Source organism: Megalops cyprinoides, chromosome 16 (assembly GCF_013368585.1).
Source record: "Megalops cyprinoides isolate fMegCyp1 chromosome 16, fMegCyp1.pri, whole genome shotgun sequence".
Lineage (NCBI taxonomy): Eukaryota > Metazoa > Chordata > Actinopteri > Elopiformes > Megalopidae > Megalops > Megalops cyprinoides.
Genome location: NC_050598.1, coordinates 5,420,010 through 5,436,406, shown reverse-complemented (window position 1 = coordinate 5,436,406; position 16,397 = coordinate 5,420,010). Strand labels below are relative to the sequence as shown.

The 16,397-nt window shown below is 43.6% G+C and overlaps 1 protein-coding gene and 1 long non-coding RNA gene across 3 annotated transcripts; both read left to right on the top strand.

Moving 5' to 3' along the window:
• eif4e2rs1 (eukaryotic translation initiation factor 4E family member 2 related sequence 1) lies at positions 1-4,525 on the top strand. Its single transcript, XM_036548601.1, has 7 exons — positions 1-243; positions 659-770; positions 1,053-1,187; positions 1,601-1,705; positions 2,214-2,366; positions 3,039-3,175; positions 3,620-4,525. The coding sequence occupies exons 1-7, from the start codon at positions 227-229 to the stop codon at positions 3,657-3,659; spliced, it is 699 nt and encodes a 232-aa protein (XP_036404494.1). The 5' UTR covers positions 1-226; the 3' UTR covers positions 3,660-4,525.
• Positions 4,526-11,113: 6,588 nt separating this feature from the next.
• LOC118790570 lies at positions 11,114-12,971 on the top strand. 2 transcript variants are annotated; one of them, XR_005005503.1, is made up of 3 exons: positions 11,114-11,385; positions 11,590-11,657; positions 12,484-12,971. It is a non-coding gene; the product is annotated as an uncharacterized LOC118790570 (long non-coding RNA). The 2 variants fall into 2 exon arrangements; XR_005005502.1 differs by having other exon boundaries at positions 11,114-11,401.
• Positions 12,972-16,397: the final 3,426 nt, after the last annotated feature.

Below are 16,397 nucleotides of genomic sequence, written 5' to 3'. Positions count from 1 at the left end.
TGTCAGCGGTAGCATGTAGATGGAAGTGTTTGAAGCAGAAACGAGTTATATTTATAACGTACATAACGTTTAGACGTTTTATATTGGCTGGCTAGCTAGCTAGCTATATCACTAACCTCATTAGGATAAACGATTGCTTTCAGGGGTGAACTGTCTACGCTATATTAAAACTGCCTGTCGAAGTAGACGCTTCCACTGAAGGAGGAGACGATTCTCCGATTTGACAATGAATCAGTTTGACCAGTAAGTTGTAACTAGCGAGCTAGATATTAGCAACCTTGGGCATATCTCGGTGGCTATCTAGTTATCTGTCTGTGTTAATAGCTACCTGTCTTGCTAGACTGCAAAATATGCAATTAACTTTATTGCTAGTTGGCTAACAGTGTTTCCGCCTGTCAATAACTGGGTTATGATGGCTGTACTTAAATCGAAAAGAATCAACGCAACAACTACACAGTTGGTATGTGTACAGCCATGTGACTAACTTTCTTGAAAAGTTCATTGCAGTTAGCTGAAGCGGAATTATTTTCCAGCCAACTATTAGATTACTGGCCGGCTCGACAAGTCTGCACACGTTGGATGTTACTGTGGCTGGCTACCTTATGCGCCAGATTTTTGAGAAGTAATTTGCAAATACTGACACCTCATGCCTCCCCAGTTTGAAAGATGACGACAGCGGAGACCACGAGGACTCGGTCGCGACCCGAGAAGAGAAGAACGACACCGACAGCGGCTCGGTCAACAACAACAATAACAACGGCCGACGGAAGGTAAACCCGCTTCTATTTGCTGATCGTGGTCGTATATATATGTCACACAGGGTTTACCTAAGTGCCAAGCTCGCAGCCTCACCTAACTTGACCAGTCATAACTCCTTCCGTGCCACTGAGAAAGCCCCGTCCCCCATCTCGCCCTCCCAGACACAGTCCCGACCCTCAATTAAGTGGCCCTTAACAGACATGTGACCAGGGGTCTCCGCGCTGGTTTGAATATAAGTGCACGAACGCCATGATTTCAGGAACATTAGTCTGAATGTGGTTTTTCTCTTGTAGACCATCTCCCCGGGAGTAGGGGAGCACCCGCTTCAGTACAACTACACCTTCTGGTACTCGCGGCGCACGCCCAGCCGACCGGCCAACACACAGAGCTACGAGCAGAACATCCGGCAAATCGGCACCGTGGCCTCGGTCAGTTCAGTGGGAGTGCAGGCGGGTTGGGGGAGCCTCGGATAGGAAGACGATAATGAAACACAAATCCATAAAATGTTTTTAGCCAGTTAATGGGCCTGTTGTGTACTTTGCCTGATTTGCATTTACTTTATTTATCCTATTCTTATTTGGCAGTGACAACGTAACATTTTTGATGCAAATGCTGTCACATATAGTGCATTATGTCTCTTTAGTCCATGAGCTGTTTTATTTCGTGAGCACACTTGCACAGGAAATGGCACCACATAAACAATACTGCTGAAATATCAGAGATGTTGTTTTGTCGACTGAAGCCTTGAGCGTGTTTTAGTCACTCTCACAGTGAGTAACAGCCTGACTAGGAGCAGCCTCATGTTTGTGACCCGACTGCTGCCCCTCTGGTCCTCTCCCAGGTGGAGCAGTTCTGGAAGTTCTACAGTCACCTGGTCCGGCCTGGAGACCTGACGGGTCACAGCGACTTCCACCTCTTCAAGGAGGGCATCAAGCCTATGTGGGAGGTGAGGGTATAGGTTTGTGTTAAGGAGTATGGAATGCGTATGTGTCTTAAGGAGTGGGTGAGGTATTAAAGTTTACTAGGGAATGACAAGGTATTGGTGTATTTTAAGGTGTATGAAAGTTGTATAAGTGTTAAGGAGTGGTAGAGGTGTATGAGTGTTGAAAAGTATGGAAAGTATATGACTGTGTTAGCGAATGAGCGAGGTTTGAGTGCATGTTTGAGTGTGTTAAGCTGTGGTTAAAGTATATGAATATGTGAAGGGGCAGCAAGGTGCAGGAATTGGGGTGTTTTTTTTTTTTACAGTGATTGTCTGTGTATGCTTTCAGTTTTTGTTTTTAGGATATTACTGCTATAGCATTCTGATACCTTATGATTTTACCTTGATTACCAAGTAACTGTGTGTGTTTGTGTTTGGCAGGGAGTGACAGCTATGGCTTAGTTTAGCGTATTGTCCTGTTTGCATTGATGTAATGTTTCTGTGGGTAATATGGTTCTGTGTGCGTCTTCAGGACGAGGCCAACAAGAACGGGGGGAAGTGGATCATTCGGTTGCGGAAAGGGTTGGCCTCACGCTTCTGGGAGAACATCATCCTGGCCATGCTGGGGGAGCAGTTCATGGTGGGAGAGGAGATCTGCGGAGTGGTGGTGTCCATCCGCTTCCAGGTCAGGCACTGACAGTGAAGAAGTACTTCTGGGTCAGATAATAATGGGCACTTTAAGAGTGAGGAAATACTTCCAGGTCAGACGCTGACAGACTCATTGGCTGTATTTCAGTAGTGCTTCAGTTGCATCTTTTTCCTCGATTCCTACATCCTTGCATACTTTGTGACCCAGGAAATGATCATTGATCACCTTTATAAGGATTATTCCAGTTATGTAGTAGACATATATAAAGGAGGAAAAACATGTCCTCATTTGTGTCCTCATGCGGATCTGTGAAGCAAGCCACCATAGAGGTGTCACATTCCATGCATTTTTTTACTTCCTTAAAAACTCATTGCAGTAGGTACCACATTATTTTTTACTTCTCGTCACTTTCTGGTCTTTTTGATGGGCATCACCAAGGAAGAGAGGCAAGGAGGAGACACAAGGACACATTTCTAAAATAATGCAAGCACGGGAATCCTTCTGGGTCACATACTGGCAGGCACATAGAGAGGGAGAGGGAGAGAGAGAGATATATGTACTTTCGGGTAAGACACTGACAGGCAACGGGAGAGCGAGGCAAACATGAGGAAAAAGGGATGGGAAAATATCCGCGCGCTGGTAGCAGATGTTGGTCCTAGGGAGTGGGGTTGCTGATGGTACACACATGTCTTTGGTTCGTTTCTGCAGGAGGACATCCTGTCCATCTGGAACAAGACGGCCAACGACCAAGTGACCACGTCCCGCATCCGGGACACGCTGCGCAGGGTGCTCAACCTGCCCCCCAACACCATCATGGAGTACAAGACACACAACGACAGCCTCAAGTACGCTGTCATTCACACACAGACGGCCGTGCGCACAAACACACACACACACACACACACAGAGGCACCTGCGTGCTCACATACAGACCACCGAGTACACTATGCTGCAGACACTCACAGCACAAATGCACGCTCGTGCGCACACACACCCACACACACACCCAACACACACACTCCCGAAGTCACTCGCAGAACACTAATTCATGTTCACACACATACACTACCAGTTACTGTTACTGAAGTGCAGCATGAAATGACACCCACAGGAATGCTCACATCCATACAGAAATACAGTTGCCTTACTTTAGCTGAAAATTCAGGTGCATGACAGCACATTGCCATGCACAGGATAGTACTCTCTCATACAGGTAGTGCTGCTCTTTCTGTTCTTGGCTTTGTATCCCAGTCTGTCTAAACCATCACCGTGCCTCTGTTCTCCCGCAGGGACAACTCCAGCTTCCGCAACACGAAGATCACATTGTGAAGACCTGGAGAGCAAGGGATGGATGGATGGATGGATGAATGAATGAGTGGGCGGGGGATGAATGATGGACGGATGAGTGGGTGCACCTCTTTCTCTCTCTCCCCTTCTTTTTCCCAATGATGGACTTTGTTGTCTCTGCGATCAATGAATCAGTGACGGAACCAGACAAGACCGACGGGAGAGCGAAAGGGGAGACCCCAAGGGACCACGTCAAGTGACCATGACAGTGGCCTCGCGCCACACAGCAGCACAACTCATGTTTCAGTCCCCCTTCTTTTGTGACCTTTGCTTATATCTGCGAGTGGGCGTTCGGAACCCTCAGAGCCACTGATGTCACATCCTGTATTTTCCACTGAACAAAATATAAGCCTTCTATTATGTTTCCAGAATGCATGTGATACAGATCTAGCCTGGTGCAACACAGATTTTTTTTTACAAGGGATGGTATTTTTTGGTAAACATAATACCTAAGGTTTTTTCAGGCCATCAACACTGATGAGTTGAGAACTTGGAACAAGATATTCAAAAACCTCTGCTTAAAATGCAAAGACTTAATCAAAGATAATCTCGCTCGACATGGCACACTGGTTTTCTCAGACGTCATGTGTGAAATAGCCAGTGAGTATACCAGTGTTTCTGCCCCAAAGTTTCAGTTTGTGTTCTTTTGTTTTTAAGGAGATAACATCCATCTCGAGTGCTCTGTCTTAGGAAGCAGCGTCAGTCAGACATGTTTGTACCCTCTGCACAATCTCACAACTGAAACCAGTCCAATATTCCTGGCACTAAAAAGGCTGACTTTGTCAGGTGTATCAGTTGGTCCAGTTGCACACGTTTTGGAAGACCAGCATGATTTCTTATTTTCCAGCTCTGAATATGTGTGTGTGTATGTGGGTGATTGTAAGCATGTATGCGAGATGTGCTCATTCCAGCATGTGTGTGTGTGGATGCACTGTTTACCTGTTCACATTTAAATAAAAGCTTTGTGTGTTTGAAAGTGTGTAGATGTTGTACATGAACATATCATTGATGCAAACTCCTCACCTTTTGGCGAAATTCGCTGTTTTGAGATCAAAATAGGTCACCTATGAGATTCGTGCAGATCTGAGGAGGAATTGTTTTGGGGGGGGGGGGGGGGGGGTGTCAGTCAGGTGACCGGCAACAGCAGAAGTTCAGAAACACTTCTGTACCTTCTCTGTGGACTGCGTTTTTTTCCCACCCGCATTCTGCGAAGACCAACCCCTACACTGCCTCTGATTGGCAGATTAAAAAAAAAAACAACGGACACCTCTGTGTTCCATGCAGAAGGCAGGTAACTTGGTAGTCACTGCTTAACCTGTAAGGTATCTCAGAAGGCAATGGTAGAAATTATGTTTGGAATGCCCTTTGAAGTTTGAATGCATCACACGAGACTTACGTTTACTCCCACATCACCGTCTTCATCAAACAAGCACAGTATTGACACTACGCGTTCACACTAAGCTTCACAGGTGGGGTGCTGGGGTGTTTCTAGGTGGTTGCTGGGCTATTGCTAGATGGTTACTAAGGTATATGAGGTGGCTGCTAGGGCGTTGCTGGGTGGTTGCCAAAGTGTTGCTAAGTGGTTGCTAGGGTAAACAATATGGTTGCTAGGGACACACCCACCTTTGCTGAGTGTTAGGTCACAAGACCCAAAGCAGCATATCAGGTCCTGTGGGTATTGGTCAAATGGTGACTGAGCGGTAAGACTTTGAAAAATGAACTGAAGTGAATGGGAGGATGGAGGGATGAGTGAATGACAAAAAAACAAGTGTGGGTCAGAACAGGTTTCAATGAGTGTTGGACGGCATGACCTGAGCCAGCATATGAGGTATGTTTGCCGACAGCCTAAGTGTGACCGCGTGATAGGGCTTTGAAAAATTAATTGAAGTCAATGGCAGGATGGAGGGATGAATAAATGAGTAAAAAAACTGATGAAAACTGTGGGAAGAGAAGCGGTACAAAATTTGGTGGAATAAGAAGAAGAATAAAGCTATCAGATAATAATAGTTATAATGCCTCGCATCGCAATCACACTAATAATTGAAAGGATAAACCCTAAATGATAATATTGCCTATTATAATATTAATATATTATTCAATGGTGTATTCTCCCACTCATTTTTGGTAGGAGAATCATTACTAGTAGGCTACATCATTGTGGCAGGTTTTCTCTATCCACGCAATGTTCTCACCTTTTTTAACCCTTACCTGTCTGCATCCCAGACATATATACTCTGGTTAATAGTGGCTTCATTTTGTTATACCAGATTTGTGTATTTGTAAATTTAATCGGTTCTGACAGCACAGAAATGCGGTTAACGCCATGAACCTTCAGATAATGAAACAATGAACACTAGAGGGCATCAGAGTCATATTGTACACGGAGTCGAAACGGCTCTGATTGTGCAGGGTCATTGTGGTTAGTTTTATACAAAGCCCCAAAATGGGTGCAGTTCTTGGTTCTGTATGATTTAGATGCCCCAACTACCATTCTGGTGTATTTCAATGTTTGAAGCTGGTTAAACATTTGTCCTAAAGTTTTCAATATTTAAAAAAGATTGTGGTCATATGGTCTAGTTTCACAGCATACTATGCACACTGTAGATTGTAATATAGCTATAACATAGCAGAAGTCGCACACATTGAGTGGAAATTCAATGCTGGCACTTGCTGTTTAATGTATAGCTGATACTTGTTTAAAATGTGTACTGTGAATGATTGAAATAAGTAGAACTGTGTTGAATGTGATATTCAAATTTAAGACCAGAAGGAAAAAGTATGAAATTCTATACAGTGTGTTACTGAGTTTAAAATAGTCATATTCCGTAAAAGGTGTTAGGCATTTTTTTAACGAGTGGGTCTTTTTAGTGTCATAATTTGTAGGTTTAAATGGACTGAGAGGGGAGAGGAGGAGATTTGGAATGCAAAGAGAAAGTAAAAGCAAAATGACATCAAAAAAACATCACCACATGCATGCTTTGAGATCTAAGGGAATCGCCTAAACGCCTGATTTTTTCCCAAGATCAGGAGAATACCATCTAAAGGTATTGTATTTCATCATACTGTATGTCGTTGTGAAAGTAAAACTTTTAACTACTTTTGTTACCTCAAAATAGTATGCTTTTATAAAACAGGAAATTGTTTCAAAAGTGACCAAAACATGTCACTTTCAAAAGGGGGTTGGGCTCCTCTTCTCTAAATAATGGAATGTGAATCTTGTCAACTTTTTGGTTGAACTGATAAACCCCTGTTTCTTCTGTTTCAAACCAAAGTTACTGTGGATATCTGCTCTGACAGTTCTGGGAATATGAGTGTCTTGCAGATAAAGACACAGGTAAACATTTTGTGTTCTTTCTAAGCTTTTGTTACACAGTGAGCTAGTTGCACTATCTTAGACTGGTGACATGTCTTGAATAGGATCTGCAGATTCAATTAGACAAGCTCAGGAGTATAGGAGAATGCTAGATTTTGTTTGAGGTTATATGAGGTCTTCAGTCATGCTTTGGAAATTAAACTAAAGTAGCAGATTTGGTTATATATTTTCATGACATTATTGCTCCTAAAACTTTCTCATCAGCAGCACACATGCTTTTGAAGTGCCTATGGTACTGCATACTGTAGAAAGGAACGAAATTGGTTTAAATAATGATTATTTATTTATTTTTGTTGTTGAGTAAACTCACCACTTAATTTTTTTGTAATAAAAATCTGCAGACAGGGATAAGTAAAGCGGCAGTTTTAATTACATTTTTTACAATGTGTACTTTATAGGAAATAAAACAGCATTACAGAAAGTACAGCAATATCTGAGGCACACAAATCACCTTTTCATTCATGAATTACAGACATTGATCTAACTAGGATATAGAGGATTTAAAAAACAGAAAAGCTGTCACCTCTATTTATTTGTGAGTCAGTGAGTGTGTAAATGAGTTGGCACTGTGTCTCTTGACCCTGCAGTGTCCCCGTTGCCATCAGCAGGGGGTTAAAACGAGTGGAGGTCAGCGTACCACATGTGCCTCCTGCTCCAAAGACCTGGGGCATGCTTACCGCTACTGCTATGCCTGCAAGCGACAGTGGCCACGGGGCAGGACCAGGGAGAGTTCCTGCACTCTTCCCAGGTGCGAGATCCGGGCTGCCCTCCTCTCCTCCGAGACCATTACTGACCCGCTCAGCTGTGTTCATGGATGCCCCTTTTTCAGGGCTTGTCCTGGCTGCAAAGCCCTCCTGAACCACACAGGACAGGGCTGCCCCAATATCAGGTGCCCCCATTGTGGTTTATCATTCTGCTTCCGTTGCCTGAGGACACAGTGTCTCTTTAACTTGTGCCGTGTGGTGCATAACAGTGAATGTCTCAGGGCTTTGGGTCTGTGAGGCGTGCGGACACCAGTGTGGTGTAGTGGTAAGGAACAGGGCTTGTGACCCAAAGGTGGGCATTGTTGTTGTACCCCTGGGCAAGCTGGTTTCTTCACCAAATATCCAGGTGTATATTTGGATAATATTAATATGTCTATTCACTCTTGGCAAAGTGTGCTGTAAGCTAATGTAAAGGTGTCCTGCGTGGGAGAGAAATGGAGATCCTATGTGAATTTCTGTGATTTTTTTCTATATAATGGAACTATCTAATATCTCATGTTCTTGACATGCATAGTTGCTAGGTTATATCAGCTTTGCTTACTAACGTTGTGTTAAGTCATTAATTCATACATATTAAAAAGATGGATGTTCTTGCAAAGGTTAACAGCTTTTGCCAGTAAATGCTTATAGTGCATTATTATTTCTGTCTCATGAAAAAAACCTTTTCCCAAAACTGTAGGGTTACCAATTTAAAGTGTACCATGTTTAAATTCTTGAGAGGTCCAGCTTCTGCAACACAAAGATTACAGTGTGAAGACCCAGGGAGTGAGGGATGGGTGGATGGATGAATGAGGGACGGATAAGTCGATCCACCTCTTTTTCTCTCTGTTTTTTTCCAATGATGGACTTTGTCATCTTTGTGATCAACAGATCAATGACCAAAATGAACAGAACCAATGGGAGGGCAAAGGCAGGGGGGAGGAACTGTCTGACAACTGAATTCACTCCAGTGTTCCTAAGACTATAAACACTGACTCTTTCTGTTGAGAGTGTCAGCTTGTCTACTTGCACACAATGTTTTGAAAGACCAGCCAGCATGATTACTTGTTCTCCAGCTCTGACTCTGTGTGTGTGTGTGTGAGTGCATGCTTGTACATGCCAGTATGCATATGTGTGTGTGGCTGCAATGCACTTCTGCTCACATTTAAGTAAAAACTTGATGTGTTTAAAACTGTGTCCATTTTATACATGAACATATGTACACTGCTAGGCAGGGTCTCCATTTTGTTATAGCAAATTTGTGTGTTCATAAATTAAATCAATTCTGACAGCACAGAAATGCATGTGTTAAGACCACAGACCCTCAAGTTGAAAGTGTACACCTGCACACTGGAGTGCATCAAGCTTCTCTTCAGTGGGCCTCTACATCCAATCAGGGCAACTACAGCTCCCCCTGTCATCAGTTGTGGAGGAATTCAAGGTGGCAAAATGCAGAGTCTGAGAGTCTCCAACGAAGAACTGGTGTCACAACCAGAACTGGGCGCAAGTGGGCAGCCAACGCAGCCGTAGAGCAGGCAGTGATTTCTCTGAAGCTGCGAGACATCATCGACAACCCCTGCGTGGGGAGGCAAGGCCTCAGCTCTGCACACTTCCAGCAGTGGGGAAACGCAAGTGCAAGGAAGAGGCGAGACATGGTCCAGGTACAAGTACGGACTCGTAATGAGGAGAAGCAGATGTCAAAGGCAGTGGAACAAGGGTCCCAGGGTGCATGGACAAAATGGGATCTGCCCAAGCGCAAGATCTCATGGGCAGAGCTGTGGAGACTGGAGCCCAAAGCCCTTCCGTATTTCCCTCCTCTTGCGATCTGTGTATGACACCCTTCCTTCGGCATCACATCTGCACACACGGGGGCTGAGAGAGGACCCGCACTGCAAGCTCTGTGGTCAAAAAGGGACACTGGCACACATACTGTCCGGGTGTAAAACATCTCTAACTCAAGGACGGTATAGGTGGCACCATGATAAAGTGCTTTTGTCTCTTGCTGACACACTAGAGTGGGAGAGATGCAAGAAGAGGCCAGCCGGTACGGACTTGAAGAAGGCCATCACCTTCATCAGAGAGGGAACCAGGCCTTTCTCAACCAAAAGACCAAAGCCCAATCAGCTGCAAACTGCTAGGTCCTGGGAGATGAGGGTCGGTGTGGGAAGGAGGCTGCAGTTCCCGGAGGTGGTGCACACAAGCCTCCATCCGGATATTGTATTGTGGTCAACCGAAGACCGGAAAATAATTCTGGTGGAGCTGACGGTGCCGTGGGAGGAGAGTTGTGCAGAGGCCCACGAGAGAAAGGCCTTGAAGTACCAGCCCTTAGTTCAGGAGTGCAAGGACAAGGGATGGCAGGCATGGTTGTTCCCCGTGGATATCGGCTGCAGAGGTTTTCCAGCCAGATCAACATGGCGGTTGTTGTCAGCTCTGGGCCTGGATGAAAGGAGTAAGAATCAAGCAGCTCATAGGATGGGGGAAGAGGCAAAACGAGCCTCTTGTTGGATATGGAGTAGGCGAGAGGAGGGAGGCTGGAAGCCAGGAGCAGATGGGCAGTGATTTGACCACTACTGCCGGCCCACCAACTGGAGAGTGTCGTGGTTAAGGGTCGAAACACTCAGTGAAGGTTGGGTACCACCTGATGATATCTGCTCCTGGCCGAAGGCTACAGTTACTTCATAAGGCAACCGGAGAATGCACCCCAACAGGTGTGTGTCACAAATACAGGGTCATTGGGGTTATTTAAGAAGCCCCAAAAGGGGGCCAAGTCTCAGCACTGTATGTGCATAGAGATCATGTGGTCTAGTTCCATAATATATTATGCACACTAACTGTATGGCAACAGTGAGAAGTCACACACATTTAGTGGAATTCACTGCTGCTGTTTGATGTTTAACTGAAAGCTGAAATTTATTCAAAATGTGTACTGTAAATGATTGAAAACAGTAGAACTGTTAAACGTGTTTTTCAATTTTAAGGGCAGATAAAAATGAATGTTAAATTCCACACCTTATATCAGGGGTTTTCAAAGTCTAAGACTGTGGGCCCCCCCAGAGAGCATAAAAGCTACTGCGCCCCCCATCCCCCAACACACACACACACGGCCATTATTGTTATTATATGCTCCTATCATTGCTGAACACATATATCTTTAGCAGCAAGGAGGAGTAAGGTTTCACCAATGTTGTGGGGTTTACCTGCCTTTGCGATGCGTAAGGCCACGAGATATGATGCTTCGGTTGCCTTAACATTCACAGTGCTAAAAGTCTCGATGGATCTTTTCTGCCCCACACTTTGAAAACCACTGCCTTATATGATTAACAGCCACTGAAGTTTGAACTTGCTGTCGCTAACAGGTCGCTAACATTTTTTTAACTGGTGGGACTTTGTGGTTTAATCATTTGTAGTTTAAACAGGCTGAAGAGACAGAAGGAGGAAGATTTTTGGAGTGTAAAATCGGAGTAAAGAGAAAGTGAAAGCAAAGTCACATCAGCGTTCATTTTGAAAGAGAACGAGAGAGAAACACCGAGCACCTAAAGTTTTGCCTTCGATCAGTAGAAGACCTCACAAAGGCATCGTATTTCATCGTGCTGTAAGTCGTTATTAAGGTAAAACTTTGAACTACTTGTGTTAGCTCAAGTGTTATGGTTATATAAAGCAGGAAATGAGCTATAAAGGACCAAAAAATATTGTTACTTTCGAAAGGGGTTTGGTTCCCCTTCTCTAAAAAATAAAAGCATTTCTTGGCACATTTTGGTGAAGCAGTAAAACCTTACTTCTTCTCTCTCTATCTCAGGCTAAAGGCCAGTGACTCGGGTATCTGCCAATTCTGGGAATATGAGTGTCTCTCAGACGCAGATACAGGTAAACATCTTGTGTCCATTGTAAGCTGCTGTTACACAGTGAGCTAGTTATGCTAACACAGGTTCTGGAGAATCAACAAGACAAACTAAGGAGCATATTAGATTTTGACATGAGGTTACATGAGGTCTTCAGCCATGCTTTCTAATATAAATACAAGGAGCTGATTTTGTCTTGTATTTTGATGACATACTGTTTTTGTATTGACTCCTTGAGAATTGTTCAGCAGTCCATTACATGCTATTGATTATAGAACTGCTGCATACTGTACAGAGGAAATGAACTGACAGAAATAATGTTTTTGCTGAGGAAACTCACCATTTAGATTTTTACAAAAACTACAGACAGTGATGGGAGAAATTATGCATTTGAACTGCATTTATTTTAGTTTATTTAATTTCATAGTGAACAAAACAATACAGCATTTGAGGTACAAAAAAGTATCTCAATCATTACAACAGAACAATACTTATCTGAGGTACAAAAATTATTTTCCATGCACAGAATTACAGATTTTGATACTTAAAGGCAAAAAAATTAATTACTGCTATTCATCTGCGAGTCAGTGAGCATGTAAATGTGTTAGTACTGTGGTAGTGTGGTATCAGTGGTAAAGGAGCAGGGCTTATAACCGAAAGGCTGCAGGTTTGATTCCCTGCTGGGCACTGCTGCTGTACTGTTGGGCAAGGTACTTAACCAAGAGCTGCCTTAGTAAATATCCAGCTGTATAAATGAGTTACATGGGAAAACTGTAACCCATATAAGTCCCTTTGAATAAGAGCGTGTGCTAAATGTAATGTAATGTACTGTTTTTCTCTTGACCATGCAGTGTCCCCGATGCCATCAGCAGGGGGTTAAGACGGTCGGGGGCCAGCGTACGCCATGCGTCTCCTGCTCCAAGGAGCTGAAGCGCCTTTACCACTACTGCTGCGCCTGCAAGCGGGAGTGGCCCCGGGGGGTGACCGGGGAAAAGTCCTGCACTCTCCCCGGGTGTGAGACGCGCGCCGCACTCCTCTCTCCACAGACCATCACCGTCATTCAGAGCTCCGTTTATGGTTGCCCCTTCTTCCGGGCCTGCCCCCAGTGCAAGGCCCTCCTGACCCATACGGGACGGGGTTGCCCCAATATCGTGTGCCCGCACTGCCTAACGCAGTTCTGCTTCCGCTGCCTAAAGAGAGGAGTCTGTCCCTTTTTACGACCCTCTCCCTGCACCATAGTAGATAACAGCGCATCACTCAGGGCACTGGGGCTGTGAGGTGTGTGGGTAGCAATGAGGGTAGTGGTGGAAGAGCATGTTGCTGGTTCAATTCCAAGCCACTGCTTTTATGTTGGGCAAAGTTCTTGCCTCAGTAAATATCCAGCTGCTCAGATGGATAATATGTAATGGGGGGGAGGTGAAATCCCTCTGAAAATCAGCTCTCTCCAGTTCTACTTCAAAATTGTTTATGAAACGTATGTGCATTGGTCTTAATTTTGTAAAAAAAAAAAAAAAAAAAAAGTTTTTTTTTTTATAGTTTTGATGATGGTGACACTTTAAATCCTATCTGAATTTCAGTGATTTGGACCTATGTAAATAATGGAGCTGTCTAACGATGTGTTACATCATCTTTTTTTTCTGGCGTTGCTTTTAAATTCGTACATATTTAAAATGATGGACGTTCTTGCAAAGGTTGACACACTGCTACTACCCATAGAGAGCAGTCTTACTCGTGGGTCTTGTTAAAAAATCCAAAGTTTTTTCCCTGCTGCATCCATGTTCAATACCATATCCCAGCACAAAAAGTATCTGCACTTTTGTATTCAGTTTAAATGAATCATTTATAGTTAATAGCTAATTCACATCGTATCAAGTTAATAAACTGATTCATACAATAATCACGGAGTGGTTTGTGTCTAACTGCAGTTTTGTAACTTTGGTGATGATAACTGTTCATGTTAAATTATCAAGTACAAGCAAGTATCAGGAGGCACAACTAGGGTTGCCAACTGTCCAATAAAATACGGAATCATTCTGTAATTGAACTGAAAGAGTGTTGCGTATTGACCTGATACGGGACTCGCTTTGTTCCGTATTTTTGAGAATCAATTCAGTGCAAATCTATGGGAGAGAAATATTACAGGTTAGACTATTAAGACAGGGTGTGTACGAGATAGAAGGAAACCCTGCTGCTCTCCCTCAGCCTGTCTGTCATGTTATGTTCCACTATCCAAACAGAGAATGCGCTTCTCATTGGCCGTGAGTCACGACCAATGAGAAGCGCTGTCAGCGTTGCTACGATACGCCTGACAGCGCTAATGATTGAAATTCTTTCATAATACCAGGTCTGTTTTATTCAAAAGTAGGGCTGGGCGATAAAACGATAACAGTAATTATCGTGATATAATTTTCCTTGATAGAAATACAACAAATGTTCGATAAATATTCGATATAATTACTTTCCATGCTATCACAGAAATGATTCACGAACTGCCAATCATGTCGCAGGAATAGAGGTATGGATTGCGCAGTTAGGTTCCACGGCCAGCACGTGGTATTGTTTGCAGACACAGTGGCTGATAGGTTTGTAGTTAGAGTGGAATAAGCAAAATAAGCGAATGAGGGACACCGAAGAAAAAGCAGTGCCCATGACCAGCTCGAAGGACGAAGACATCGTCGACAAGAAAGGTTACTCAACTTCAGTAGTTTGGAGATATTTTCTATTTTGCTATTTACAATCCGACAAAACAGAGCAGCGTGCTCTGCAAACTGTGCCAAAGACACATGCCATCATAGACAGGCAACACCACAAACCTATTTCATCATTTGAACCAATATCCATTAGAACACGCAAAACGTAAGAAATTACAGTCCCAAACGAGTGTTGTTAGTGGACCCTCGACAAGCACCAGGCCAGTACCCAGTGCGACTAGACAGTAGCAAACGATCGTATCACCATTTTACGGCCTTACGACAAAGGCACAAAGACATCGCAAATGCAATTGCATATTGCATTGCAAAAGACATGCTTTCCATTAGCACTGTCGAAAATGAGATTCAAGAAGCTTATCAGAGTCCATCAAATGTAGTTTTAGCCTGTGTGTGTATATGTATATATATATATTGTTTTTCTTAGAATACAGATGTTTTATTCTAAAAAATGAGAAAATAATATATGTTAAACTTGTTTTGCACTGCCCAAATAAAATTCTTTAATGACAATCTGTTACACGCGTATTCCTATCGCTCAGAAATACAAAACTGATCAAATTCAGGTTTGTGTTTGCTTGTCTTAATACATGGGCCTATAGATACATGTCTGGTAAATGGTTGAGGCCATTGCAGTTTCCTTGATGTGATTATGTACGGTATGGATAGGACTTCTCACAACCAAGTATGTGGGCATTTTTACATTATATCTTTAAATACAGTAAGTCTACTACATAAGTAGCAGGTGCAATTAATGCAGGTGTAGTAGTCAGAGCTCCTCAGTCCAACACCCCTCCTCCCCCGTCCGTCCGTCCGTCCGTTTCTATTTCAGGAAGTTGGCAACCCTAGGCACAACTACGAAATCCAAACAATGTGAAGGACCATCGCTCCTTTTCGGACGTTGTGTTCGTTACTTATTAGCCAACGTCATTTGTTATTTCGGTCACATGAGCTTCATCTCTCGCCAATTTATCCAACTTTATTTGCGTAAAACACTACGTAAGTACACACAGTTGACGCGGAGACGTTGGCGCTTTTTGATGACGCAAACCCGTCGCTGAGGGATGCGCGGTTGCTATGGCGCGTTCGAAACCGGGAGTTTTCTGCTCCTCTGTAGTTCGTAACCGACTTTCTCCTGGGGATTTAATTAAGCAAATAGGAGCACTGAGAGCGGTCCTCTGGAGGATGTCCTAAGTAGTCCCGGTGAGCATCAGAGCTTCTCGCCTCAGCATTTAACGAATGCTAACTTTGTTCTGAAGCAATTCAGAGTACTTCTAGTGAGCTAACTAGCTAGTTAGTCTAGCAAATTTAATAAGCAAATTGTCTTGTCATTTTACCTAATGTTAACATTAGCTAATTAGCCCTTCGTGTATTGTTAGTTGCGTTGATAGCTGCTTAGGTTCGTCAGTAGCTACTTGTTGCAATTAATCAACAGAGTAGAGCTTCTTCTAATGTTTTGTGGGGACTTTTAATTTGCTCGCCAGTTGTTTAAAGTAAGCTTCGTAACTAACTACATAGACTACCTAGCTACCTTACAATGTCTTGGTGCCTATAGCTAGCTACATAGTAGCGGTCTGGTTCAGCAATAAAGGTGAAACGTTATAGTTCAGTTAGTTAGCTGACTTAGTTAAGTAACGATGATGCTTAAACTAACGTTGGCTGTTAGTTCGAATTATTGTTTTTGTTTTGAGGTAGCTGGCTACCCAGCGGACAGAATATTGCTGGAGCAAGTGCATGCTAACATTATTTGTGAATTCTTGTGTGCAAGTCATTGTGGTTAGGTAGTTATTAGCTATACTAAGTTACTCGCTGACTGTTGGTAAATTAGACCTTGCTATCTAGAACTGTGTGAATATGTAATGCTTTGTTTGAAAGTTTAAAGATTGTGCGACTGTGTTACTGTACTTGAATGACCGTGAAGATCACTTCCATCCCCAGTGATGTCCTCACTGAAGACTGAAGACCTGCTCAGTGACGTGGAGCCGCTGCCCTCCTCTGCGCCCCCCTCGCCCCCTCCCTCCGCCTTGTCCCTCTCCCACCTGACGAACCCCCCTCTC